At 39.6% G+C, this 27,030-nt stretch overlaps 1 protein-coding gene across 15 annotated transcripts in view; it reads right to left on the reverse strand.

The window, feature by feature from the left end:
- LIMCH1 (LIM and calponin homology domains 1) overlaps positions 1 to 27,030 on the reverse strand; it is a 311,947-nt gene that overhangs the window by 36,608 nt on the left and 248,309 nt on the right. For all 15 annotated transcript variants that reach the window (XM_034771939.1, XM_034771942.1, XM_034771938.1 and 12 more), the window contains 7 exons: positions 26,026 to 26,247; positions 15,074 to 15,167; positions 12,578 to 12,747; positions 11,611 to 11,716; positions 5,710 to 5,738; positions 4,422 to 4,505; positions 1,674 to 1,766 (listed from right to left, as the gene is read on the reverse strand). In XM_034771939.1, the coding sequence (XP_034627830.1) occupies positions 1,674 to 1,766; positions 4,422 to 4,505; positions 5,710 to 5,738; positions 11,611 to 11,716; positions 12,578 to 12,747; positions 15,074 to 15,167; positions 26,026 to 26,247 (798 nt within the window). The remainder of the gene's footprint in view (positions 1 to 1,673; positions 1,767 to 4,421; positions 4,506 to 5,709; positions 5,739 to 11,610; positions 11,717 to 12,577; positions 12,748 to 15,073; positions 15,168 to 26,025; positions 26,248 to 27,030) is intronic.

Below are 27,030 nucleotides of genomic sequence, written 5' to 3' on the forward strand. Positions count from 1 at the left end.
GCAGGGTCCGGAGGCATGGGGGCTGCCCAAAGCCCGTAGCGCTCAGCTCTTAAACAGAGCCGAAGAGTCAGGGGAGGGCAGAGCTGCCGCGGACGGAGGCTCTGCTCCTCCCCTGACTCTTCAGCTCTGTTTAAGAGCTGAGCTGCCCAAGTGCTACCGGTTTTGGGCAGCCCCCATGCCTCTGGACCCTGCGCCGCCGGAGCCCGGGAGGGGAAGTGCCCGGCCGGCGGCTGGGGTCCGGAGGCAAGGGGGCTGCCTGAAGCCTATAGCGCTCGGGCAGCTCGGCTCTTAAACAGAGCCGAAGAGTCAGGGGAGGAGCAGAGCAGCCGCGGGAGGGGAAGTGCCTGGCCGGCATTTTCCCGGACATGTTCGGCTTTTTGGCAATTCCCCCCGGACGGGGGTTTGATGTCCGGGAAAAAACGGACGTATGGTAACCCTAATTTTATATAATGGCATTGTAATATTTTTCAGTATTATCTTCTATTCCATTCTTCAACTACGACATAAATATTATTATAGAATTAGCTGAAGTTATTCCTTCCCATGTTCATTTCTTTAAGTTTGCCAACACTGAATTTCATCTGCCACTGTGCTGCCTATTTGCCTAGCTTTGCTAGGTCTCCAAAGTCCATCATAATTTTCTCTGGTGTACTTCGCCACCAGCCCCATTATATGATTATGAATGCCAGTGTATCATGGGTGGTAAACTGGGGAAGTCACGACTGCTGCTGCTGGCCAAGTACATGCTTGTGTTTATTGATATGCATATTCATATTCGGAATGCCTGTTTAATGTCGCCTAAACCTATTTTTCTGCCTCCTCTTTCCTACATTCCTATGTCATTGCATCTGTAGAATAGACAAATTTCCTAAAATAACAATTAATTGTTTTCTAAGTAATGCACGGTGGCTAGACATTATGGTGATGGGTGCATGAGAAATGCAGAGAGAGTTCAGAAAGATGCGTTACCTCTCAGCAGGGTCATGAGTATGCCATTTACTACTCAAGCACTGATTATCCAATGTAAATCTGACTAACTACAGTACATAAAAGTATGATTAGAAACATGCAATGAAAGTGACATGACAACTTAAGAGAGACAAACATTTTCCAAGCTAACTGCACCACTGGAACAGGATGAAGGGATGACTTGAGCACAAGACAAAACAAGGGCATGGAAATTAAAAATCATTAAACTAACAGTGAGCTTCTGACATTTCCATTGCCAAGATGTAAATTCTCTCACATAAAGGATCATCATAAATGGTTAGTCTCTAAAGGCAGGTCTACACTAACCCCCCAATTCGAATTAAGGTACACAACTTCAGATACGTGAATAACGTAGCTGAAGTTCAAAGTACCTTAGTTCGAACTTACCTCGGTCCAGACGCGGCAGGCAGGCTTCCACGTCGACTTCGCAGTACTCCTCTTGCCGAGCTGGAGTACCGCAGTCGACGGCGAGCACTTCCAGGTTAGACTTATCTCGTCCAGACAAGACGCGATAAGTCGAACCCATAAGTTCGATTTGCTTGCCACCGAACTACCGGGTGGTGTAGACCTACCCTAAGTGACAGTCCCACTAGTAAAACATTTTAAAAATGCATAGAAGCAAGATACACCTGCACTGGAACTGCAAGATCACTTCTTAAACTTGCTTCTTTTGAATGTTATACCTCCTCATAGTATCTACGCTCCTCCTCTTCAACTTCTTTCTGTGCTTTTTCCCATTCTTCTTTCAGCTTGTCCTGCTCCTTCTGGTACCTCTCCTGTACAGAATTTAAGTACAATTTATTCAACAGGAAACTTAATAGGGGATTCTTTTTATCTGTTTCAGTTCACTGGTTAAAAGACAGTATTTATGTTCTGCAATATCTGCTATGTATCAGGAAACAGGACCCACTAGAAACTGGCTCATCAGAAAACAGGCATGCAATGTAAAAACAAGAACATGAACAAACTTCTCTTCTCTTCCCCTCCCCCTCCCACCCCCGCAGGGAAGTTTTATATTGTTTAGTACTCTTAGCTTATTGTAAAGTACCAGGGACACTTAAAGTGCTATATCAAGTCTGACTAGTTAGGAGTTTTCAAATGCTAGATGCTGTTCAAAATGAAATTTATTTTCAGCATTTAAAAACAACCATAGCTTATGAAGAGCTGAAGAGTTCGGGAAAAAAAGGTATCAAAACACTCCAATATATTTAAAACATAGATTTTGCATTAATCAGTGGCTAAAATAGCTTCTGAATTTAACTGGCTTCGCAAATATTAGCTTTGACACTAATCTAATAAAGATAAGCTGCTACTAGTACAATTTAATGAAAGATGAAAAATCATGTAGGCTCATAAGATAAATAGACAATGTATAAAGGTCTGAAGTGGATAAGATGATGATTAGCTGAGTAGTTGGTTTTCTTCCTGGATGGGATTATTTCTTGAGAATTGAATCTCACCAGCCCTGCATGTGTTCTGAATCAAAAGAGAATCTCTTAAAGAACTCTTTAAAATGCTGTGGTGTCAAAACTGTTTTTTCTGTATTGCAACAGCCAAGTCACACTGTTTCCTCTGCACTTTGGTTGCAACCTCCTTCCTCCAAAATATTGTGCAAAACGAAGGTTAAAAATACCAAGAACACAAAACCCTGACCCATAAGAAATTCGTTTATTAGCAATTTGATAACCAGGCAATCTATGAGGTATAAAGAGACTAAGCTCAAGAATGAAATACTGGGCAAAAGCAATCCATTCTTAAATATGTAAACCTGCGTTTTTATTACCCTCCATCCCAAGCTTCTCTCCTGGTGCCATCATCCTTGTTAGGAAAGAGAACAAACGAGACTTCCTTGGAGCCAGTCAATGTTGCTCTCTTGGCTCGCTGTTGAGTGACATGAGGAAGTTTCAACTCCTCTCTTTCCAGATTGGAAAATAGTGCCACTATGGTTCGCTCAGCCAGGACAGGAAATTGGCCCCCCAGGTCTCTTACATTGCTTATTATACTACTAAGCTATACAGAGAGAGTTTCCAGAAGCCACTTTATAATGGAGAAGTTTAGTTTGGGCTTCTTAAATTAGGACAACTGTAAACAAAAATCTACAAAATCTAACAAAGTAATTGTTTGTAAACAGTGTTCTCATATGCACAGTCTTCAAGAAAAACTATCAAAGCAATTAATCAACACATAGCTTATGTTTTGCATGCTTTAAATATAGACCTATATGTATGGTATGTATTTGGTGGCTATTCCTGAATCCCTGAACTAATGTTCTGGTTAAAAACAAGATAAAAGTGGAAGTCCCACCTGATGCCAGAAAACAAAACACAACAAAAACACCCAACAAAAAACAAACCACCTCTCTCTCTCCTTCCCCCAGGATTTGTGGAAAAGTTTTGGAGAGATTCAATGAGCAGGTAGTCAGGAGAACCAAGTTGAGTACCAAAGAGCAAGAGGCATTCAGTGTCCACCTCCATCCCCATCCAAGATGTGTTTCTATTTTCTTTTACCATCTTACCACCCAAGTATGGTGGTTCATGGCACAGATAACTTACGACTGGGTATAGAACAGGGTGGAATCAGTGAAAGCTGTATACGTGTGTGTACAGGGATTTACTAGTTAGCCCATCTCTAACAATAAGTATGATCTGGGCACAGAGCACATGTTGATTAGGAAAGGTCGATTTACAAGTTCACATATTGTACACAATCCTATCTGACAGAAACAAAACAGAACACTGAGAACTGAACCTATAAAAGAGTTAAGACAGTTGCCATTATGGATGTGGATAGCCATACATCAACTCACATTAAGCCAAATGCTGTTTCACAATGTTTTACTTTTGTATTTTAAAAAACAGCATGCCTCTGAAAACAAATCCTATACTGAACAATGGCATGTTTTTGAATTAAGCTAAAGAAAAACAAATAATGCAAATGTATTTTTATGGATAATATGTTTTCATGAAGTATATATTTATTAAATTCTATCATTTAAAACTATTAGGCATGATAAGGTATTTCATAAACCAAAAAATCACTTTTGATTTATACCAATAAATTTAACTCCTCTCCTTTGAGAAATAAAATTAACTTATTCTTTCACATACTTGACAAAACAGTAAGTTTTACAAGCATTTGCCACAAATTAAGAATTAAATTATTCATTTCTGTTCTTTTTGTACATAAATTGGGTGGAAATATTTTTAAACAGTAAATTTAAATATTTTTTACATTTAACCAATTAAATTCTTTCATGTGTTCAGTATCTTCAAAAAATTTTAGGTTTATTTGATAAATATAAAATATTCAGTTTTGAAACTAAAATTAAAACAGTCATGAAGTGAACTGTGCTGCTCAAGGTCTAACAAGAGTGACAATTCAACTGAAAAACAAGTAAGCAATAGCGGGAAGAAATTTAGTAGCACAAGTACCTGAAGCAAGCGTTCCTGTTCATGCTGCCATCTTTCCTGTCGCTTTCGTTCCTCTTCTGGATCCCAGGACCAGAAACTGAAATGCTTAGATAAATTGAATGAGGTTATTAGGATCTAATAATATGCATCACAAGACAATCCTAAAAAGTTGCACAATGTAGTCACTTAAGCTATTCTACCAATTAAGTGAAAATGTTAAGCTACAAGTGGAATTCAGATTTATAATTGCTTCAATTTACAGTACTTCTCATGGTTAGCTAACAGTATTCCTAGCTACACCATCAACTGGAAATGGTTTTATTTTTTCAATATATACAAGTCACAGAAAAATCATTTGATTTGCAAATAAGAACTAGGAAAACATCAGGTAGAACAGGAGAAAAGAAGAAATTGAAAAGAAATTCCATTGATCTACATATACAAATATACCAATTTAGTAAAGAAAAATAACCAAGTGCTTATTTTTCCTGAAAATAATCCTCTGATGCCACAACTATCAAAATAAATTATCACAGCAGAACAATGTTCACACATTTCAGATCTTGGACACAACATCCAATCTCAAGTCTTGGCTTAAGATATTATTTATACTGCAATAACATCCACGGGCCCCAGTCAGATAAGGGACCCATTATGTGATGTGCTAAATTTTTTTCTTCAGAAACTGAGGCCTTATGATGTAAAATATCTAATTACTCTACATTATGAGTCCTATGCATTCTCAAATGAGATAAATATCTATTTTCAGATGACGAGCAGTACATGGAATACAGGATGTGCTGTGTTCAAATACATATGGGTTTCCTTGAGGGGTAATGGATTTTGATCTATTGATCATTTCTTGTATGTAATAATTTCTTTGCAAGTAATCAGAAGGAACAAACAGTCACAGAACCCTAGAGCTAATGGAACTATTCATTCTCAGAGTTAAGCATGTATGTAGGATCCAGGCCAAAGTGAATCCACACAGCATAATACTGCATTTCTCCTAGTTAAGGGGAAAATTCTACTCTCAGTTTAGACCTGTGCAACTCCACTGATGCTAATGGGACTGCACAGGTGTAACTGAGGACAGAACTTAGCCCCATATTTGTTTAAAAGTGTATGAAGTGTTTTGGATCATATTTCTTTTGTTTCGGTTAAAAAAGCTGAGTTTTCTCCTTCCTGTTTGAGTTTATTTTGAAAGGGTTTTTGAAAGAATCACTGATTTAGTTGTACCATCATGCAAATCTTTACACTAAACACACTAGTGTTTTGCTATTAAGAACAGTGCAAAGAAGTTACTTACATTTGACTTGTCACTATTATCAGAATCCGCTGCAAAAGGAGACAAACAAAAATTAATTCCCCAAAATATTAAGATTGTCAAATATGCTTTATCTTAACTTGAAATAAAAAACTTAGTCACAGCTGTATAAAGAGGAAACTATCAATTCAACGTTATAACAATACCTGCCCCACAACTAGTAGCAATGAAAAATTACGACACAACAGATCAGAGAAATAGATTGTACCCTCCACCACCAAAACTACTTTTGATCTGGCTACAAAGAGCATAACAACATCAACAGTAGGTTCTAAGCTACCACTAGCTACTGACAACTACTTTTGGTCAGAGTCATTAGCATTGTCTGAAAAGAGTGTTATCAAATTTAACTTAACTTTCCCTTCACTATTCAATGTGGGGAAAGAAAAAAAGCATAGCAAGGGTAGGACATGTCAAGGGAAAACACTATTCAAGTGTCACAGTTACCAAGAGAACCACTGCTATTTTCTATTAAGTGCCTTTGCACTAAACTGCTTAAAAACAGATGTAAAGTAAAAATAAATTTAAAGGAAAATTATTATTTTGGTGTCTGAAACCAAAGCATTACATCTGCGTGTAATCCAACAGCTCTTTGCCAACTGTGCAACAGGAATAGGCACTTTCTATGAAAGCAGACAGTGGAAATAAGTACCAGTGATCATCAGCTTTTGCCCCAGCACACATTTTAAGACACCTACTACTCAGTGCAGCGGGAAAGATGCAGCTACTCCCAGCGCATCATTTACCTGACTGTGAGAAAAACTGTGAGCGTCGCCAGGAGTTCCGAATCTTAAGCGGAACACTGGCACAGCTGGGTGACTCTAGAGTGGATAGCAGAATAGAAACAAAACAAGAAATATGACACTGTGAAAAGAAAACTGATTACCAGATAGAAGTGAATTCAGTGACCAAATGGATTTTTAAATTAATTCATTAATCGCTTTAAAGGGAGATTGATCAAAGATAGTTTGAGTTCCATTTTCCATGGTGATAAATTAAGAGGGTTTTTAGTTGAAATGCTATTAGTATTTAAAAGCTGTTGGTGTGGTATACTTCATCTAAATGTCCTCTAACACACTGGTGCATAATTAAAGACATTTTTCTCCCAGTCGGAATCCTACATTTTTTAATCTCAAACTCATCATGAGCTTTTACATATATCACACATGTTAAAGTTATTTTGTATTTTTTGACTTTCTCAGCAACATCTATTCTATGTGGGCTCTAGAGCACATGAAGAATTTCAACATTACTAAAAAATTAAATATCTACATTCTATAATCCAATGTATGGCTGCTCTCTTGTTTAGTTTAAGTAACACTTAAGTTGTATTATGGGTGAAAAATCTCCCAACTTATTACAAGTTCAATTTCTACTTCCACTCAGGGTTGTTTTGTTTTCCGCAACTGTCATCTAAAGCAATTTCAATCCTGAAAACAGCAAGTAGGGGGAGAAATCTTTGCACTGCTTATACACACTGTCGAAGCCCATTTAACCAGAGGTTTCAGGGGACACTAGAAGGTCAGGTAATTCTTGGGGTTGCTCTATGATTTCTGCATGGTATGTGTATTATTTTGCACACTATTAAAATCTGCATATCATGAGGATAAAAAGGAAATTTTCATGATTTACATCAACTTCATCAAATATTTGTGAGGTAACTTGAAGTGTGTGCCAGATCTATGCATTGTTATCATTCACTCTAATAAGAGCCACACATGAGCAGATGAGGACAGAACTTAACTCCAAACCTTTTTTTCATCAAAGCGATTACTAATCTATTTTCATCTTAGAACAGCAGTACTAGTAAAATATAATACCCTTAAATATAATAGACCCTTTAACTCAATGTCAGATATATAATAGTGCTATCCTGGTCTTCCTGACTCATGCCATACACCTGCTGTTGTATTTAAGGAAGGTAGTGATAATAGTGTAATTATCACCACAGAAGTACACTAACAATACTAGTACAGAAGCAATTGTTTTGGTGAAAAATAATTATTTACTTTTTAAAAGTCTGCTTACTTACCTTGTATAGTAACTGGAGTTTTGAGATGTGTGGTTCCCACGTGTATTTCATTCAATGAGCGCACTTGCTCCATGAACCTGAGATTGGAAGATTTTTCATAAGCAGCATCTGCTGGTCTGTGCCGGTGCGCATCTCCTCCTTGTACTCTGAGCAGAGGGCATAAGGGGCGATGTGGACTGATCAGCTTTCTAGTTCCTTCTACTGTGAAGAACCTTAGGATAAGGATTTGAAGCACAGGGGAAGGAGGGCAGGTAGTGGAACATATGTAGGGACCACATATCTTGAAGAACTCCAGTTACTGTACCAGGTAAGTAACTGGACTTTCTTCGAGTGATGGTCCCTGTGTATATTGCACTTGAGGTGATTCACAAGCAGTGTTTGTTGAGAAAGCAGATGTGAGGAACCCTGCTGTACCACAGATTGGATGACCACTCTGCTGAAGGATGTGTCTACAGGAGACGCTTGTGCCAGGGCATAATGTTTCACAAAGGTATGCACAGAACCCCATGTTGCCACTTTACAGGTTTCCAGAAGGGGGACATCATGAAGTGAAACTACAGATGGTGCCTGGGCTCTGATTGAGTGGGCTTTCACACCTTGTGAGGGGTCACTGTCAAGTTATAGCAAAGCAGAATTCATCCTGAAATCCATCTTTGCTTCCTCTCTCATACATTCAGTAAAAAGAGAGAGAGAGTTAATGAGATTCCCTGAAGGATTTTGTCCTCTGCAGGTAGAATGCCAAGGCTGGATTGACATCCAGAGTGTAGCTTCTCTGGCAGCATGGTACTTTGGTTTGAAGACAGGTAGGTGGATGACCCACTTCAGATTTCTGGAATGAAGTTAGGATGTAACCTCAAGGAAAATCTTACCCTGGTGGAAGACCATATATAGAGAACAGGAGTACTTGTGGCACCTTAGAGACTAACAAATTTAAGGTGCCACAAGTACTCCTGTTCTTTTTGCGGATACCGACTAACACGGCTGCTACTCTGAAACCATATATAGAAAGAATCCACCAGAAGGGTGCCCAGCTTACCTACTCTTCTGGCTGAAATGACTGCAACTAGAAACACAACCTTCATAGACAGATGAGCAAGGAACATGAGGCTAAAGGTTCGAATAGAGAATTTGTTAATGCTGACAGGAGTAAATTGGAGGTCCCATTGGGGTAGTACTGGAGGAAAGATTCTAACAATTCCCTTTAGAAACCTTACTGTAGCAGAATGGGCAAAGACTGAATGGTTGTCCACCAGAAGATGAAAGGTGCTAATGATTGACAGGTGCACTTGCAAGGAGTTGAGAGGCAGCCCTGACATTTTTAGAAAGAGGAAGTAGTCAAGAATAGCCATGACCTTGGAACCCTAGGGATATCCAATGATGCTGGCACTATATCGAGGATCTTTTCCATTTTGCTGTATAGCACTTTCATGTGTGTCTTTTCTGCTATTGCTAAGGATGGATTGAACAGCTTTCAAGCACGACCTCCCTAAATTTGTCATTTATCCAAATACCAACCTGTTAAATGGAGAAATGAAGGGTTGGGATGAAGGATTTTGCCCTTGCCGGCAGCTCAATAGATCCTGGAAGAATTGGATACAGATGCACAGTGAGACGCCACCTGGACAAAACTGGTGAATTAGAACTGCCTCGGCCACCCAGGAGCAACTAGGACCATTGACATTTTGTCTCGTTTGATCACCCTCAAGATTCGAGGTAAGAGAGGGATGGGCAGGAATACGTACATCAGCAGTTCTGACCATCGTAACAGAAATGCATCTCCTCTGGCATTGTGGCTCCTGGCTGCTCAGGAGCAGAAGCCCGGGCATTTCTTGGTCTCTTGAGATGCAAAGAGATCCCACAGTGGGAATCTCCACTGTTGAAAGATGCACCATATCACCAAGTCATGTGGCTCCCACTTGTGGTCTGTGGAAAAATGTCTGCTGAGGCTTCCTAACAGTGTTCTGCACTCCTGGATGGTGCATACTGAGAGGATTACTCCTTGAGGGAATGTAACGATTCATCTGTTTTCTCACTGAATAGATTATTTCCCTTGAAAGGCAAATCATTCATGGTGGGTTGAACTTCTGTGGGAGCTCTGGGAGGACTGGAACTGGGAACCCCATCTCATAACCAAAGATGTTGCCATCTAGCGGGAAGTATCTTCTGCTCACTAGTGGGAAGTATCTTCTGCTTACTTAGTACAAAAATATTTCTTCTCCATTTTTTTTGGAGTAGGAGTGCCAAGTGTCTGGAGAATCGCAGACTATCTTGGCAGGTTCTAAGATGGTCTTATTGATTGGCAGTGCCACTTGATTAGGACCCGCACTGTGGAGGATATCCAATAACTTGTGAGGAATTTCTTGTACTTCCTCCAGGGGGCATCTAGAGCAGATCTGCAATTCTCCTCAGGAGGGGATCTTGGAATTGTCTATAGTCACCCAGTGGTGATGTGACCACCTCATCTGGTGAGGACAATGATAATCCAGCAGGGACAACTGGCTCCACCTGGTTGATCCTCTTCCTCAGAGTGCTCCTGAGTGGGCTGAGGTTCTTTTTCATGCAGGGATGCCTGTCTCAACTCCCATTCTGTCCATCTGTATTCCGGATAGCTCATACATAGATCCAAAGGACCCCAAGTCCAATGTGAGGGATCATAGGGGTAAAACGGTGGTCCCCACAGAGAAAGGTGCCACTGTCCTTGGGCCACAGTCTCTTCTGTGAGAGTGGGAAGGTGCCCATAAGATTTTTGAGCCTCTATCAGGGCTGACTTCTCTTGTCTTGATAAGGCTGATGAAACTCTCCCACTGATCCCAGATTCATCCGAGTAGTACAAGGCCCCTGTGTCGATTGGTGGTGCCATTAGTCTTGGTGGTCTTACTATGACTCGGCTGGCTGATGGTGTCACAGAACCAATACTGTGCTCCCTAACACACCAGTACTGGGGCATGGAGTCTCACCTGACATTGAGGATGTTGGAGAGGAGCTCTTCCCAAATGAGCATTTAAAGGGGGATTTCTCACATTTCTTTTGAGAGTGTTTGCTCACCCTCCTCAGGTCTGCCTTGTTTGTTAGAGCCCTCAGCTCTGCTCCCAGCAGTCACAGAGCCCAGAGCAACCATGTTCAAAGAGGAACTTTTTGGTGCCTCTGCTCAATGTACAGCGGGGGGTCAGAAAAGCCTGGTCAGATTGAACAATCCACCAGGAATTTTCTAAGCCTGAATTCATGGGATTGATGGGTCGTTCAAGGGAATGACCAGCACACATTGCTCTTGGAGGGAATATGAGCTTCACTGAGGAAATATACACAAATATCGTGATCATCACTGGCTGGGAAGGCCCACGGGCAGACCACAGAGATTCTGAATCCTGGGCAGGGCTTGGGCATGATAGCCACCCCAGGAGGGGGTCAGGGGGCCCCTGGCTCTACTAAAACTACACTTGCTATTGAATGAACTATATAAGACAGGTAAAACTATATACAATTATCTACAATTAGTAAAAAACAAATGCTAGCTAAAGCTGCGGATGCTGAAGAAGTGCAGTCTCAGACCACGAGCAGTAGAAAAAAACTGGAAAAGTAGCTGGTCTAAACTGCCCCTCATGCCTTCAGTTGAGAGCATGAGGAGGAGAAAGGCATGGGGCAGGGACCAATGGACACTGCCAGTGAAAAATATTCCAGTCTCATACACATGGAACACATGTGCACGTTGAGTAAAATATGCTAGAGATCATTACTTGAAGAACTGTAGGTCAAGGACAGCTATTTTTCTTTTGACCCTTCTAATGAATGTTTAAATACCACCCAGTTAAATTCTACAAAGCTACCGAATACTCCTGTTTTCTTTTGCTTACCTTGTTGATCAGAGTTCTGCAGAATAACTTGGCTGGGCTCAGGTACTTTCTTCAAAGATGGAAATAATATACTCCCTTCTTGTTCTGGAGCCTTTGACTTCACTACCTATACAATTATTTAAGAACTGACATTAACATCCAGAAAGCACCATGTCTGACTGAATAAAATGCTAGCATACAGAATTAACAAGGTCCTAATTCCGCTATATGAAGTTATTTTACATATTTTCTGAATCAAGATTACGATGCTAAACTTTTACTTACATCACTTTGATGTAATTTTTAAATTCTGGATTTTTTTTTATTGTTTACTGCCCCCCTATGTGATATTAGCACGTCCCTAGATACCAAGGCTGCTACTAGTCCAAAGATATGCAGTGATATACATTTCCTCACAGCAGAGTCTTGTCCAGACACAATCACTGTCTCAACCACATGCACTCACTGAACATTTCAAGAAGGCTTTAAGGGCAAACTTCTTTCTTTTACATTCTTCAGATATTCTACTTTCCCTACACACAGAAACACAAGATCTTCAGGTCTGATTCTCTGGTCTGTTCCAGCGACTTTACTGCTCGGGGCAGGTGTTGCAGAATCAGGGAGCTGCAACTGAATTGAGTCGTGAGTCTGCAAACACTATAGGGTGCACTGTTCAAAATCATAATTAGTCCCATTAACTTTAACTGGCCCGCTTGCAACAGAAAATACCATGTTTACAGAATTTGCAAGCTTGGACCTTTGGTTCAGTGCATATAGGAATACCATAGTTTAGTTCTTCCATGTGGAAGAAAGAGGAAAATTTTGTACTAAAACAATGATTCAAGATTGTTCACTAACAGGCTGCTTTGATTAAATTCCTAGTTTAGTATTACATAAGGTAAAGTAAAACCTAGCTCATTAACACTGAAATTATTTGCATGGCAGGTCCTTTTCTCTCCCCCTCCCATGCTCTTCTGTATTACACTACCTTCTCTGTAACTAGGACCTCTGCTTCCTTCTGTTGTTGTGTCTCAGGTTTCTTCAGATCTTTATCTTTTGAAGCTTCTTCTTCAGAATGGGTGCTAGGAGGGAACTCCACGCTGGGCACAGCAGGGCGTGCACAAGTAACAGTTGTCTTGAATTGTTTCTGTTCTGCAGCTAATCCACACAACACAAGAATCAAAATATGGTTTTTAGCATGACATAAAAAAATTAGAAAAATCCCAGCTATGTAAGAATTGCAAATTTTAAGAATGCTTTTTTGGGGGGAAAGAGAGGGATAAAATAAAATCAGAGTGACTGTGGAATGGGGTTGGAAACTTGATGATCTGTGCTGAAAACATCCCTCAGAGTAAGCAGAACTTATTCTCTCAAAGAAACAGACATTAGGTCTGTACTCAAATGAGGATATTGCAGCTCAAACTGTCTCATTATCAATAGTGGATAGCACCTCAGATTTACCTATTTTTTTTCACTAAAACAAGAAAGTGCACTGTCTTTGCTTTCCTAGAGCCTGGCTGAGACAGAGAGATGGATGACTGAGCCTCAGTTCACATAAAACAGAGATGATGCTGGCTGTTTCGGGAAAAGAGCTATACAGACTGGCAGGGGGAGGCTTGTACATCCTTCAGAAAGGTACAGTAGAACCACAGAGTTACGAACTCTTTGGGAATGGAGGTTGTTCATAACTCTGAAATGTTTTTAACTCTGAACAAAACGTTATGGTTGTTGTTTCAAAATTTACATCTGAACATTAGCTTAATACAGCTCTGAAACTTTACTATGCAGAAGAAAAATGGTGCTTTTAACTATCTTAATTGAAATGAAAGTTTCCTTACCTTGTCAAAAAAAAAAAAAAAAAAAAAAAAGATTTAACTTCCCCCCTTTTTAAAGTAGTTTATGTTTAACACAGTACTGTATTTCCCTTTTTTTGTCTCTGCTGCTGGCTGATTGCATACTTCCAGTTCCAAATGAGGTGTGCGGTTGGCCGATCTGGTCATAATTCTGAGAATCTACTGTACACAATTTAGGGGATACCTCTGGATCCCCAGTTACTCCTGAAGTCCAAAGGGATTTAAGGGAGGGGCAAAAGTACTCTTTTCACCTACACTTAGTATGACCATTTCTCTCAGATATTGATCTTGGCACAGTTACCTTTAGCCTTTGTTACCTCCAGATTAGATCATTAATAAAATGCACTTCACTGAGCTACCATTGGAGACAACTTGGAAACTTCAACTGGTGCAGAATTTGGCCTTCCAATTGTTCAATCACTGGTATGTTACACTAATGCACTGCATTGGCTGCCAGGTGCAATTCAAGATGTTGATATTAACCTTGACTGGGATTTATCTACCTGAAAGTCTGGGCTCTCTTTTTCCCCTCCCTGTGCACCACCAAAGCAGCTGAGATCAGCTTATGAGTCCTCGTTAATAGTCTCTGCATTTGAACAGCTAGGACTTGGAGGCAGAGGGTTTTCAATGGAGGGCAGAATGTGCTTCTTTCATTGAGATGATGGAGCTCAAATTGGTTAACCTTCAGGATGTGCTGAAAAGCTCCAATGGTTAGTCATGCTTTTACCTGAAGGATGGGAGGGGTATATTTATACTCTTACTACAGGCAAGTATGTCATTTACTGAAATATCTACCTCATATTGTTTGTATGTACCTGCACCAAGATAAATGGTGATCGGCACATTTTAGAAATTGAAAAATAAGTTAACATGATCTTATTATGAATAAGCAGTAAACAAAAGATATGTTGGAATGTAAATTGCTTTTTAGCAACATTGCTATTAGGGAAAAATAGCATCATAACTTTACAACTAGTTGAGAAAATCAATTTTATAACAGTCTGACCAGGAACCATATGAAAAGCCTTAAAATAGAACTTCAAGGGTGAGTGCAATGTTATTGATGCCATACATATATATTTATGAACCCTTAGAAAGATTGGCTTGAATTGCCTCTTGATATATTTCCCCCCCTTCCTTCAATGTATAGCCTAACCTCCTGTGGGGTGTAATACTTTGGTCTCAGTTCAGTTGTTGAACTTAGTGTGCAAGTGGTGTTGGTGGCTGGTGAGATACAGAAGGTCAGACTAGATGATATAGTAGTCCCTTCTGGCCTTAAACTCTATGTATTGAAAAAAATATCATTTCTTGAACCGAAACCATTATTGCATTATCACTAGTTTCTACTTTTAGTACGTTCTGGGCATGCTGCACTTTAATCTAGAGTTATTCATATAAAGACATGTAAGTTACAAAATGGACATAATAGTCATCAGATAGATTTGAAAACAATGTACCGTAATTATACCATTTCAGGACAAATACAAGCTCAGCATTTTCTCCTGAAACCTCTAGATGTCACTGTGAATGCACTCTTCTTGAGCATTTAGCAGGGAGGAAGAGAAAAATCCACAACACAATGGATTTGTAGGAGAATATCACCAGGCTAAAGCAGTTTTGCAGCAACAAACCTGGTGAAGCAAACCCCGAATTCATCATTTCTGGCCTTCCAGAATCAGTTTCATCTTTTTGGTTGGCTGGTTTAGCTTCTTCAGTGAAGGAGGCCTGCAGAGAACAATTTCATTGAAATAAAATGGCTAGAGCAAAAATACAGTTTCAGTCATTTCCATTTTGTGTTTTGGCTTCCTCTTTGTAATGTTGAAGAGCGAGTTTATGAACAGCATGGACTATTTTTGAGTTACAGTACTTAGCCTTAATTTCCTCTGCTAACCACATATCTTCTAAATGCTCACTAGGGTGACCAGACGTCCCGATAAAATCGGGATCGTCCCAATTTTGAGCTGTTTGTCCCGTGTCCCGACCGATCTCTGGTTGGGAAGCAATTTTTGTCCCGATATTTTGCACCAGCTTTTTATTTATTTATTTATTTATTTTTGCTCTCGGCTGGCAACACTCGGCTTTTGTTGTTGTTGTTGTTGTTCTCAGCCGGCTGGCAGCACTCAGCTTTTTTTTTTTTGCCCTGCCCCCAGTGTCCTGATATTTTCTTCATCTCATCTGGTCACCCCCTACATCCACTACTGTTGATAATGGCCTTGGAGCAATCTGTAAAAAACAAAAAATGGAAAATATCTAGAGTTGAGTTAGTTGGAGTGGACTATACATTCGACTCTATGGAATAACCTGTAGCTCATCTGATGAATTTATTAATGAATCTGCAAAACTCTCTGGGTATAAACATTGGCAAAACAAATGAAGTATTTCCCTTATCCTAATGCTGCACAAATACTGTATTTGTCTAAATGAAACTTCAGATGGCTATCATCAAAAAGCATGAAGCACTTGGCACATTATTAAGAGAGGATTGACAAATATGATAAGACCATATCAAGCCATTAATCCTAATTACTGCAAACGACAACTTCCTAAACTAGGGCAAATCTCATTGCAGGAACAAACCCAAACTGTCAAAAGAACAACAGCGACACAGCTACATTATTTAACATGCTTCTACTTTATATATAAATATATTTAATTTCCCCACTACATGGGGCAAGAAAAACGGCAATATATTGATTATACATCTGTGCAATATTTATAGTATGTAATAAACAATACATAGAGACATTCAGTAGAACAAAAAGATAAGATGCTCTTTTAAAAAATGTACTTTACAAGATTATTTGTCTATTATGGACCCAGATTTTTCCCCATTCCCAATCAAAATCCACAAGAGGAAACCTCATGAGATTCCCTCTCAATGATCCCTCTACATTGTGCTCTTATGGGGCAGGGTTTGCATCCCTCCTCCCTCACAAAAGCTGTGCCTAGTTGGCAGATCCCAGAGGATCCCTATGAGTCCATGGCCACTGACCCCTGCATCAGCAGAGTAAAAGCTTTAGATCCACTACAGAGGCCTCTCCCACTTGAGCTAATGGAATATCTGGCAGTAGTAGACTGTTATCTTCTATGTGGACCAATCACTCAGAGAAGGATGAGGACACATTTTGCCGGTGGGTTTCACAGCTATTTGCAGACAGCTGAGTAATGCTGGGACTCAGGAATCATGGGTCTATTTCAGGTTGTGTGGGGAAGACTGCTCTATCCTTTACACACTTTTTGCCACTGTGCCCCAGTCTGCACTTCCTCCAGCCTTCCCAGTTCCCCCAGCGCTCCTGTCTCCAACATGTGTCTGTTCACTCTTCACATATCGCTCTCCCCAAGCCTGTCCCTGGATTCTTTGCATTTGAGGCAGGAAACTTTCTCCTCCTCCACCCTGCCTGTGTGCTGGGGGCACTGGGAGCAAAGTTCTGGCTCCTAGCATCATAGCAGCAAGGAAGAGCAATTGAAGGAAAAGCCCATCCTCAGCCCAATGCTAAAGCATGCTCAGTCAACTCTGTGGGAGTGGAACATGCTCAGTGGAGAAAGTATTTGGAGAATTTTACTGCCAGCCTCTAACAAACCTCTATGAGCATATGGAAACAGCGATTTTCAGCAGTTTATAATTTGGCAAATTTGGATGGATTTTCATGGGGAAAGCAACAGGCCACCTCTGACCCGAGTGCCCCAAACATGAGGTTCACAGTGAAACTCTCATTAAAATTGTTTTGCTAATATTAAAAGAATATATTTTCCCCCTAGCCTCACTCTTGGAAACTGCTGAACTGCTTTAACTGAAGCTTTGCAAAATAATTTCAGCCTGAAGCAGGCACCCAGCACGGAAAATTTCAATGTGAACGGTTAAACTTGGCAAAGTTATAAACAGCTGAAAACAGGGTCTTATTATGGAAAGTGTTAGACAACCATAAGAGTCATTGCCAGTTCCACCTATAATATTTGCATTCAAGAAAGAAACAGATTGCATTGGTGACAGAGGAGATTTCTTCATTCTGAGCAATGGTATTGACAAAGACACTATTTATTGCAACTCTTTAAAAATGGAGAAAAGAACTATGTGGTGCAGAGAAACTAACTTGTAATGGTGTTCAGCTGATGTCATCTGTTCATGCTTGTGAGACTTAATTCTCTTCAGATGCTGAACAATGAAATATCTGCAACATCAAGCTAAATAATACTGCAAATTGAAAAGTGTTTTAGAAAAAAAGAATATACATACTACTAGTCGAGTTCACTGGAAAGAAACCCTGTATTTCTGACATTCTGTATGATGCTAAATAATAAGGTATTTCACTATTATGTTACTGTATTTTGTTCACATGGACATTGCATCTTGTATTAGAAATTCTTGAATTATTAATACAACTAATGTCCCTCCCTTTATGCTGTATATTATGCCACATTTCAGACATATGACAAACATATTTTCATCATAAGCCATTCCATATTGTCACTATGTATGAAACTGAAGCAATCTTAAAATATGCCAATATATTCCACTGTATCTAAAGAAATATTCTATACAATGTATTTTGACCTGCATGTGAAAATGTATAACTAGTTCTCAAGTAAGATATGGTTTTCATTTATCTTGCAATGGGTACCATCTAGGCAATGTTCTCTGCACCACTTACGCTCAACTTTAGTCAAGTGTGGGTAGGCAAAATTGCCATGCAGGATGGCCTCAAAGTAGGCCCTGAATAGGTCAGCACAGAAAGGAGTCACTGTAGATGCACAGGAAGAGAGGCCACTGGGCAAGTATTTATTCCAAGCCAGTGACAAAAAACCCCTCCTAGAGGAGGCATAGAGGGGCTGACTCTACCAGCCTCTGTAGCTGGCCCATGCTGCATCTCTAGACCCTACCTGTGCACTGGAATGATGATTCTGTCCCAGCACAGTTCTCAGAGGCTGGTGAATTTCATTCAGCAAGTTATGGTGTTTTTACACTATGTTTGTGTGTACATATAGTTAAACAGTAGTTAAAACAGTACAGTAATTAAAGTTAGTCACCCTTGCGTTAAAAAGTTGTGTGTGAGGCTGAAAAGCTATTTTATATTTTAGTTTAATTTGCAGTTGTGAACGAGCTAGTCATAGTATGAATTAGCCAACTCCTCAGTCCTGCTTAACCAAGTCATACATTTCACGAAGAGAATTGAGCAACTGGTTAATAAATATCCATTTATGACTAAAATAAACTAATTCCTTTTCTCTTTGTGACAGACAGGACTACTATCTGGCTAACAAAGATTTCAACCCATGTATGCTTTTATCTGTGATCAGCAACAACTAACCATATCACCTACCCCCATGGCAGAAACCTTTGTTTGTAAGAGAGTAAAAAACATACAAACCCACAGAGCTTACATAACCAGATATAGGAAAGAATCTTATTGAGTTGACTAAGCTACTGGGAGAATCCCAAACCAAAAAAAAGTTATAGTACAGTTTTATTTATTCCTAATATAAATTAACTCAAATTACATATTAACTTACTCCTGCTAGTGCACAATGGCAATTAAAATATTAATATTGCAAATTCAATGAAATGCAGCAAAACAAGCTGGCTGGAGCCAACAAGAATGCAGAGATATTCAAAAGGAATATCCAGGAGTATTAAAAAGCAATGGGTTTTACTGAAAATTGAACTCTGTAAAAGAATGAGTTAGCCGCAGAGGATCTCAATAGCAAAAAAGCTAGTATCAGCTCAAATGCTTTTATCCTACTATGACTGCAGTATTATAACAGCTTTGTCAAACCTTAAAACACATCGTAAAAATACATACATTGTAGTATTTTAATCAAAACAAAGCTTTCATAGTACTAATGAAATTGAGCAGGAAACAATGACATGAGCAGGGTCTAACGTAGGTAGGTGCCTTGCATGCCATGACAGTTCAGCACCATTGCCATAGCACTGCTGCGACATCCCTGCTTTTCTAAATCCTGAGCTTCTTTTGCTCGCAGCCACCAAGTGTTGTAATCAAGTCATATTACAACCCAGGGTCAGTCATTGGATGGGAAACCACCAATGAAAGCCAAACACAGGCATTTCTTCTTCCAAATCACACAGAAAAATCTTAGGGGACACCATCAGCTGGAGAGATGTGATCTGAATAACAGCTGTCAGTTCTGCAGAGTTGTGCAAATTCTGCATGTGCTTTTCATGATGAGTCACAAAGAGGATTTCTGGTCCCATCCTATCTCCACATATGTACAAGTCAGAATTCAACTCTATCTCCAGAAGTTAGTCTAATAATTCACTATCTCTCCTTAAACGGGGCTCAACAATTTCATTTTTGTAAAGAGAGAATGAGTGTTACTTGGATGGAAAAACTGTTTACTTTGTGCCACACAAACGGAGGGGAAACTAACAGAATACCTTTGGGAGTGGCAGTAAATTTTTTTTTGTTTGCTGTTTAGATCTGGAATTTTTTTTCTAGCTCTTTACGTCACAACCTCAAATAGAGCAACATGCAAGTTAACTATTCTTAGATAGCCACAGAAGAGGGCAGTTTAAAGACAATGATGTCACTTACAGACAGATTAAATTCATATGGATTTTAATGAAATGGGATTAATTTTAAAATTAAAAATGTATGGTATTTTTGGGCCTTCTCTAATTTTTAATGTTAAGAACTAAAGCTACAATTCTCACTATGTGCGAGGATTTACGTGCACAACTACCATTAATAATGGAGAGGAACCTTGAACTAATAATGGCTAAAGCCTGGGACTTGGAGTCAGGAGATCCTGGTTCTATTCCTGGCATTGCCACTGACACACCATGTGATCTTGGGCTAGTTAATCTTTGGGCCTCTGCTTCAGTTTCTCCAGCTATAAATTAGAGCTATGCCATACATACTATTCCTCACAGGCATGTTTTGAGGCTTACTTTATTCATGTTTATAGAGCATTTTAAGATCTTCAGCTGGATAACAGGCTAGTAAAGATATCAGCTAGCTGCATAACTAGACTACAGAATTACTAGCACTTTCAATACTAATTGGAGAAAGATGTGTTCAGATTTAAGGAATAGAGATCTGCCTAACAATTTCACATATATACCAGACACAAACATACATGCCTAGAAATATTTCTCTCTCGTATACTTCTGGTGCAGGAGACCCATTCCTTTCCAATGGCTGCCAGGACTGGCGCCGTAATTTTAGGCATCTACAAAAATGTCTAGGCAATGGCCATGTACACCCCAAATAATTCTCCCATTGCAGGTTGTTACCAGTACCGTGTATGTCTCTCTTATTCCCTCTCAATTATTTTGTTGGAATGATGCCTGGATCTGAGCCAGGACATGAATGGAAAGCTCATAAAGGGACCCCCATGCCTCTAAAAACACATGAAGACAAGATCGTATTAGTCTATGATATGGTGCAGCTTGACTAAACTCTTCTGCATGTTCGGGCAAGAAAGCGGCATATTGAAAGCAGAGCATTTTCCTCTATTGTAAATGATGCCTTTGGCCACCTGATATGCTTTAGCACAACACTATGGTGCATCAAAGGAAAACATTCTAGGCAAATTGAAGACAGGACTAGTCTATTTGACAAGTGAACACAAACACCAGGGGAGCAATAAGAAGAAGGGAAAAGGGGAGAGAGGCCAAAGATAACATGGAACATAACAAAAAACACAAGCAGAGGAGGTGACTGAAACTGACAATTGAGAGAAAAGCAAACAAGGACCTTGGGAGAGTAAGAAGATGAGAGAAAACCCATCCCACTAGAAACAGCACCTATTGTTGGCAGATAGAAGTGCTGCCTCCAGCAAAAAATGTTTCCTTATTCAAAGCTTGGGAAGTGGCAGAAATAGACCAAAAGCCCTAAATCACTCAACCGAAAGTAAAAACAAAAACAAAACAAAACAAAAAACAAGAAAAGCAGTGGAAGGCAAGAGAATAGAATAATTTCAATGCTTAAAAAATATGCTTGATTTGATATACTTGAAAATTTTTCCCAGGAAAAATCCAGAGAACTCTTTCTTTCCCCAGTCTACCACCTCCTCTTGCCTACTTTTCTGCCTCTCTTTCCTCCCGTATTTCAATGTGCATTAGGGCCAGACATCAAATAAGGGGACCACAATTCATTTTGAGAGTGCAGAAACTAAGTACATATTGTGCTGAATCAGGCACACAGAAAGTGGCTCCCCTTATTTTTGGGAACTATATACCACACCAGTCATCTTCTACAAGGAGTAGAAGTGGGTGAACTGCTGCCTTGGCATTCCAGAACCACCATTAATTAGTTAGAAAGGAGTCTTACAAAACCTTGAGCCTACACATACTTGCAGATCCATGCTTTGTTACTACTTTATCACAGAAATCCAGGCCGTAGTCTTCTCTACCATGAAAACACCTGTGCTTCAGCTGTGCTTTATACTCATTTTAAATATAAATCTTGACAATCTCTATTAACACCATTTTGATTTCCCATCCTATTCCCTGTGCCACTTCCCTCTACATACACACAAGTTGTGCTGTCAGAAACATCTAGTAGCTCCTTTTGCTAGTGTTCACTGTAAGTTAGCCAGGTAGTGTCAATCAGACCACATTAAGGCAATCTATGCGCTAGGAATATGACCTGGGGTCCCATGTGGCTCCATCCCTGCCCTCTACTTGACATGTTGGTGGTAGAGACTGCAGCACGGGACCCTCTTTTCCCCCCCAGGAAGAGCAGCAGGGATACCCCCCTTCCTTCAGGAGCAGCAGAAGACTCTTCTTTCTCCCGAGAAGACGGTGCAAAGTGCATGTGCGGGGGACAGGTGGAGGGGGATAACACTCAGTACTTAGCTCATCAGCTGCAATGTCTCTTTGGTGCATGAGCTAAGCATATTAGACTCTTCTCTGGCCACTCTCCCACAGTCCTTTTCTGGCGTGATGTGGGAGGCTACCTCATCCTATTTTGCGATGTGGGAGGCTACCTCATCCTACTGAGATGCATAGGGCAGTTCACCCCTTTTAGGGGCTATTATTTCAGGCTGTCTGCAGACTCAGGCAGACATCACTGCATTGAATTACACTTGGTTCATGTTTTCAAACTTTCTCCATGACCAAGAGGATGGTGGGGGAGGGGGAGGAAAGGGGAGTCATATGAAAGATGAGATTCTGATGTGATCATATGACTCCATGAGCTAAGGTCCTAGGAACAGACCTCTCATGCTCATGCCTTATTCCAGTCCTGGTGGCAATAGAAACAGGAACAAAGAAATATTTGGGTTATGAAAGATGTATAGTAGGATTAGAACATGTAAACGTAAGCCCTCTGTTTCCTCAACCCTAAATAACAAACAAGTCTCCTGCCATCTTTTTTTCCCCAAGTTCAATTTATTTAGTTCCTTTCCTCACACAATATTCCCTCCACATTCTCAAACTAGTCTTGTTGCCTTGCTCTGGCCACTTTCTAACCTTTGGACACCATCCTTTAAGATCAGTGATTAATAATATAGAGAACATTCCAAATAAGGTCTGATAAGGGCGTAGTACAGAGGAATCATTATTACCTCCATTTAAAACCAAATTCCCCAGGTTACCTATCAAAGCATCTTATTTATTTTCTTTGCAGTTGCCACACGCTGTCTGTCCTTCATATCAGGTCTCATGAAACCTTTCCCCCAGGTCTCTTTCCTAGACCACTTGTGATTTAGAAGGGGAAAACATAATCTATTTGTCTAAACAGAATTAAACCCCCCCAAAAAAATCCAAATTTGAATCCAGGTTTTGATATTCTGCCACCTTCTGATATTTTAGCTAAGCCATTTAACTTCCTCAACCTCAATAGTCTCACTCACAAAATGAAGATACTTTATCACAAAAAAGTTTTATTTGAATAAATTAGTTAAAGTTTATAAAGCACTTTGAAAATGGAAATGCAAGTGTTAGGTTTTATTATTTTCTCTCTAATTTCTTCCATCTCTATAAAGTGTAGTAGACAAGCAATTATTTTAAAAGTGCATTTTTCTGGACAATAAGAAAATTGATTTAATTAAAACCTGGTAATAGCATCTCAAAAGTTTTAGTTATTGGAACTGACCAGGCAAAAAACCAAAAAACAGAAATTGCCAATTTTTGTAAACCTTCTGATTCATAAACTGCTAAATCAAATTGTTAAAACTATATAAAAAGCCAACAATAGCAGAATTAAATCTTTTAAATCAAGTTTCAGACCCGAAGGAAGTTTTTTCATGATGTTAGTAGTCCCTGAAAATAGATTCTCCTCTCAGAAGAGTTTCCTCAACCTTAAGAATTGTGAAGCTAGTAGATTCTGCTCTTATAATATTTTATTTTCATTTGTTTCTATGTGGTAATGGATTATAATGTATCGTGTCATTATTTAGGAGTGAATTTTTATCTTGGAGGCCATTTTGGTAATTCTCTATAGATCCCTTCCCTTTCATCTATTAGCTTCACTGGCCATAAGAAATTCTAAAGGTCTGCTCTCTCCCCCTCGACTCTTTTTCAGCAAATCTGCAATACAAAAATGAAAAGCACCATTTCAGTCTAGTCCAAAGTTAGCAAGACAAGGAAGCAAATTAAAACAAAAGCATCTGTATGCAAACACTGACTGAAGGTACTTCTCTCTTGGACATGCATAACCAAGCTGCATAATCTTGAAAGAGCAGACCTCATACCTCTCAGCTGTTACTTAGACTATTCAGACAGTGATTTTAGACCTTAATTTACCACTGTGCCCCACACAGACCTGGTGTTCTTGTTATAATTGACTGACATCAGAAATGATATATCTAGTCATCAGATCCCACTGCATCTAATTACCTATTACAATTATAGCTATGCAATAGAGCAGGGAATTTCTGAAAACTAAAAATGCCAAACAACACACAACACTCCAGAATACTAACATTCTTTTGTTTGAAGCTGGAAAGCTAACACTAATTATAATGGTTTATACCATCTAATTACATTGCTGATTCAATCATGAATCTGAAATTACAAAACCTTTACTGAGAAGAAACTAAAAATGGCATTGTGCGGGCACATATTTATTCTGTTGCAAAGACTCATATGTTTACTCAGTTTACAAACCAAAAAGTTATTTTGTAAATGTCAGTGCTGCAAACTCAACCTTGTATCTGAAAATTCAAGCTGTGTTCTGCCTTCTATATCATCATCATCACCGCAATACAATTCTGCAAACAGAAGCCGAATAGACAGAAAATTTCAAGCTACATCAATTTAGACACTTATATGATATCACCTTCATCGCTGTAGGAGGTGAAGACCAAGGCAGAATAGTATCCAGCTCACTCTTCCATAGCTATATTGGTCTTGCAGTGCTAACAGGAGCAGGTGCCATTATTCACATAATTACTCTTCTGACTATAACTGTACCTTTAACTCCCTTTCAGCTGCTGCTCCCGCCAATAAAATGAGGCCCCTATGTCTGTCAAACATTCTCACCTCAACCTCTCTAAGGACAGTGGTAATCCTCATCCCCAGGTAGGTCCACAATTCACTATCACTCCCCAACCAACCTTCACTCTGCCACCAGCCTGCCTTCCTGTTATCACCACTCTTGAAGATGGCTTCAAACCATCTCCTTCTGACAAACCCAGGTCTGTGCTCCTGACATAATCTGGCTTCCCACACTTGTTCCTGACCTCATGGTTGGGTTCAGAACCAGCATTAGGAGAAGAGGGTCCATTGCCAAGAATGCAAGCAGGGATGACGCAGACTTTCCCATCCCAGGGAGGTGGGATGAATCAAAACCCCATCCCCAGCATAGTGGATCTGGCTAATACCACAAAGTTTAGGAAAAAGTAGCACAGCACCATTCCAAGCTTTTGTTATTTTTGTGGTGTTCTTGATTTTGTATCTTTGGTACATGGTGAGAAAGGTCAGATTCTCCCAACCCCCAATATGTTTACACTCGTTTTTTGTGCTTTTTATGTAGTATAGTCCTTGCTTTATTTTGTTTTTTTACATTGTGCAGCATCTAGAGACCTGTTGTGATATGCTCCCATTGTTTTCTGCCCTGCCCCTCAAAATAGCAATAGAGATGAAAAGTTACAGTTGGTTTCTTTGTTTAGGTGGTTGGGAAGCAAAGTGACCCAATGTATTTCAATAATTTATCCCCTTTTTGATAAAGGAATAGAGACTATCTGAATGCAAAAATTGCCAAACATTAACATCCTCTTGTTTGAATCTGGAGAACTGCAACTAATTATAATGGCTCACGCACACTAATTATGTTGCTGATCTAATCAGCTAACATCAGTAAAAGAGCTGAATAAATTTGCACAATAGCTGGGACAGTCAGTCAATCTCTCAATGGGACAGAATGAAACATGCCAGCTGATTTAAAGCACACTTATCAGTTGCATGGTATACAACACCAAAAGCCAACTGCAATGTTCCTTTACCTTCCTAAAGCAGAAACACTAAATCTTAAGTAGTATAAATGCTTCTGACCTGGGAAGATCCTGGAATTAAAACAAATTTAGCCCCTTGCCTTTCCATTAGCTAGTGCTTAAATCCATTATGCAACAGAAAACATGCAGAGAAAACACAGCTGATGTGTGTTTTTTTTATTCTTACTGTCAGCTCTCTGTGCACAGTGTGAGTGGCAGGCCTCTTTAAACTGAGCTCAATGCTAGTGGTGTCCTGATTCAGTTCCATCGGGTATCCATCCGCTCCGGCCACCCCTTCAAACTTTGGAGATCTTCTTAGTAAAGGAGCAAATATCACTGTTGTACATTCTTTATCCTTCTCTTCAAGTCCATTGAAAGTTTCGCCATTCATGCTGACTTTTCCATCTACCTGCAGAACAATAAATAAATACTCTGAGGAAATAACACAGAAGATCAAGCTGGCATGTATTTTTCATTAATAAAATAATAAAGAATCTACATAATACTAACAACGGTTTAGCACAAAATGAAAGACAGTTTTGGGCTTGAAGGGTTTACAATAACAATACAGACACTCAGGAGATAGGATCACTAGGAAATCCAGGAGGAGAAGATAAACTTTTTCTCCCTCATAAGTTATAAACACACTTTTGTGGGCATTAACATAAAAAGTGTTGTGTTGTTGTTTTGTTTTTAAAGAGAACAAGATGAGGGTGGTGGCTGAGTCAGTAGGGAAAATCAGGGAATATTAGAGATGGGGAAGCTTCAATAAAAGCAAAAGAGAAGAGAGAGAGACAGAGAGAGAAACTAATGAGGTGTGACCCTCAAGACCTCAGTAGATCCTAATTCACAAGTGATGAAATAATTAAAAATCCACAGGATACCGCAAATTTTAGGCAGAGTTCTCAACAAACAGGATGATTTAGAAATATGGCTTCACGGTACATTTTCAAGCTACTGCACCAAACTTTAAATGATACCTATACTGAATCCTTCAGTTATGCAGAGCATCACAGAGAGGCAAGAATGCTCAAGCATCTACAAACTATACCGCTGAACTGCTATGTAATCAGCTGGTCTCATCTTAATACTAGGTGGACTGGGCACTCTGGAGCACAGTAGCTTTATGTTTAAAAGGTCAAAAGCAGCAGAACTCAGCCGATTATTCCTTTGCCCCACTACTCATAAGGGA

Source organism: Trachemys scripta, chromosome 5 (assembly GCF_013100865.1).
Source record: "Trachemys scripta elegans isolate TJP31775 chromosome 5, CAS_Tse_1.0, whole genome shotgun sequence".
NCBI lineage: Eukaryota > Metazoa > Chordata > Testudines > Emydidae > Trachemys > Trachemys scripta.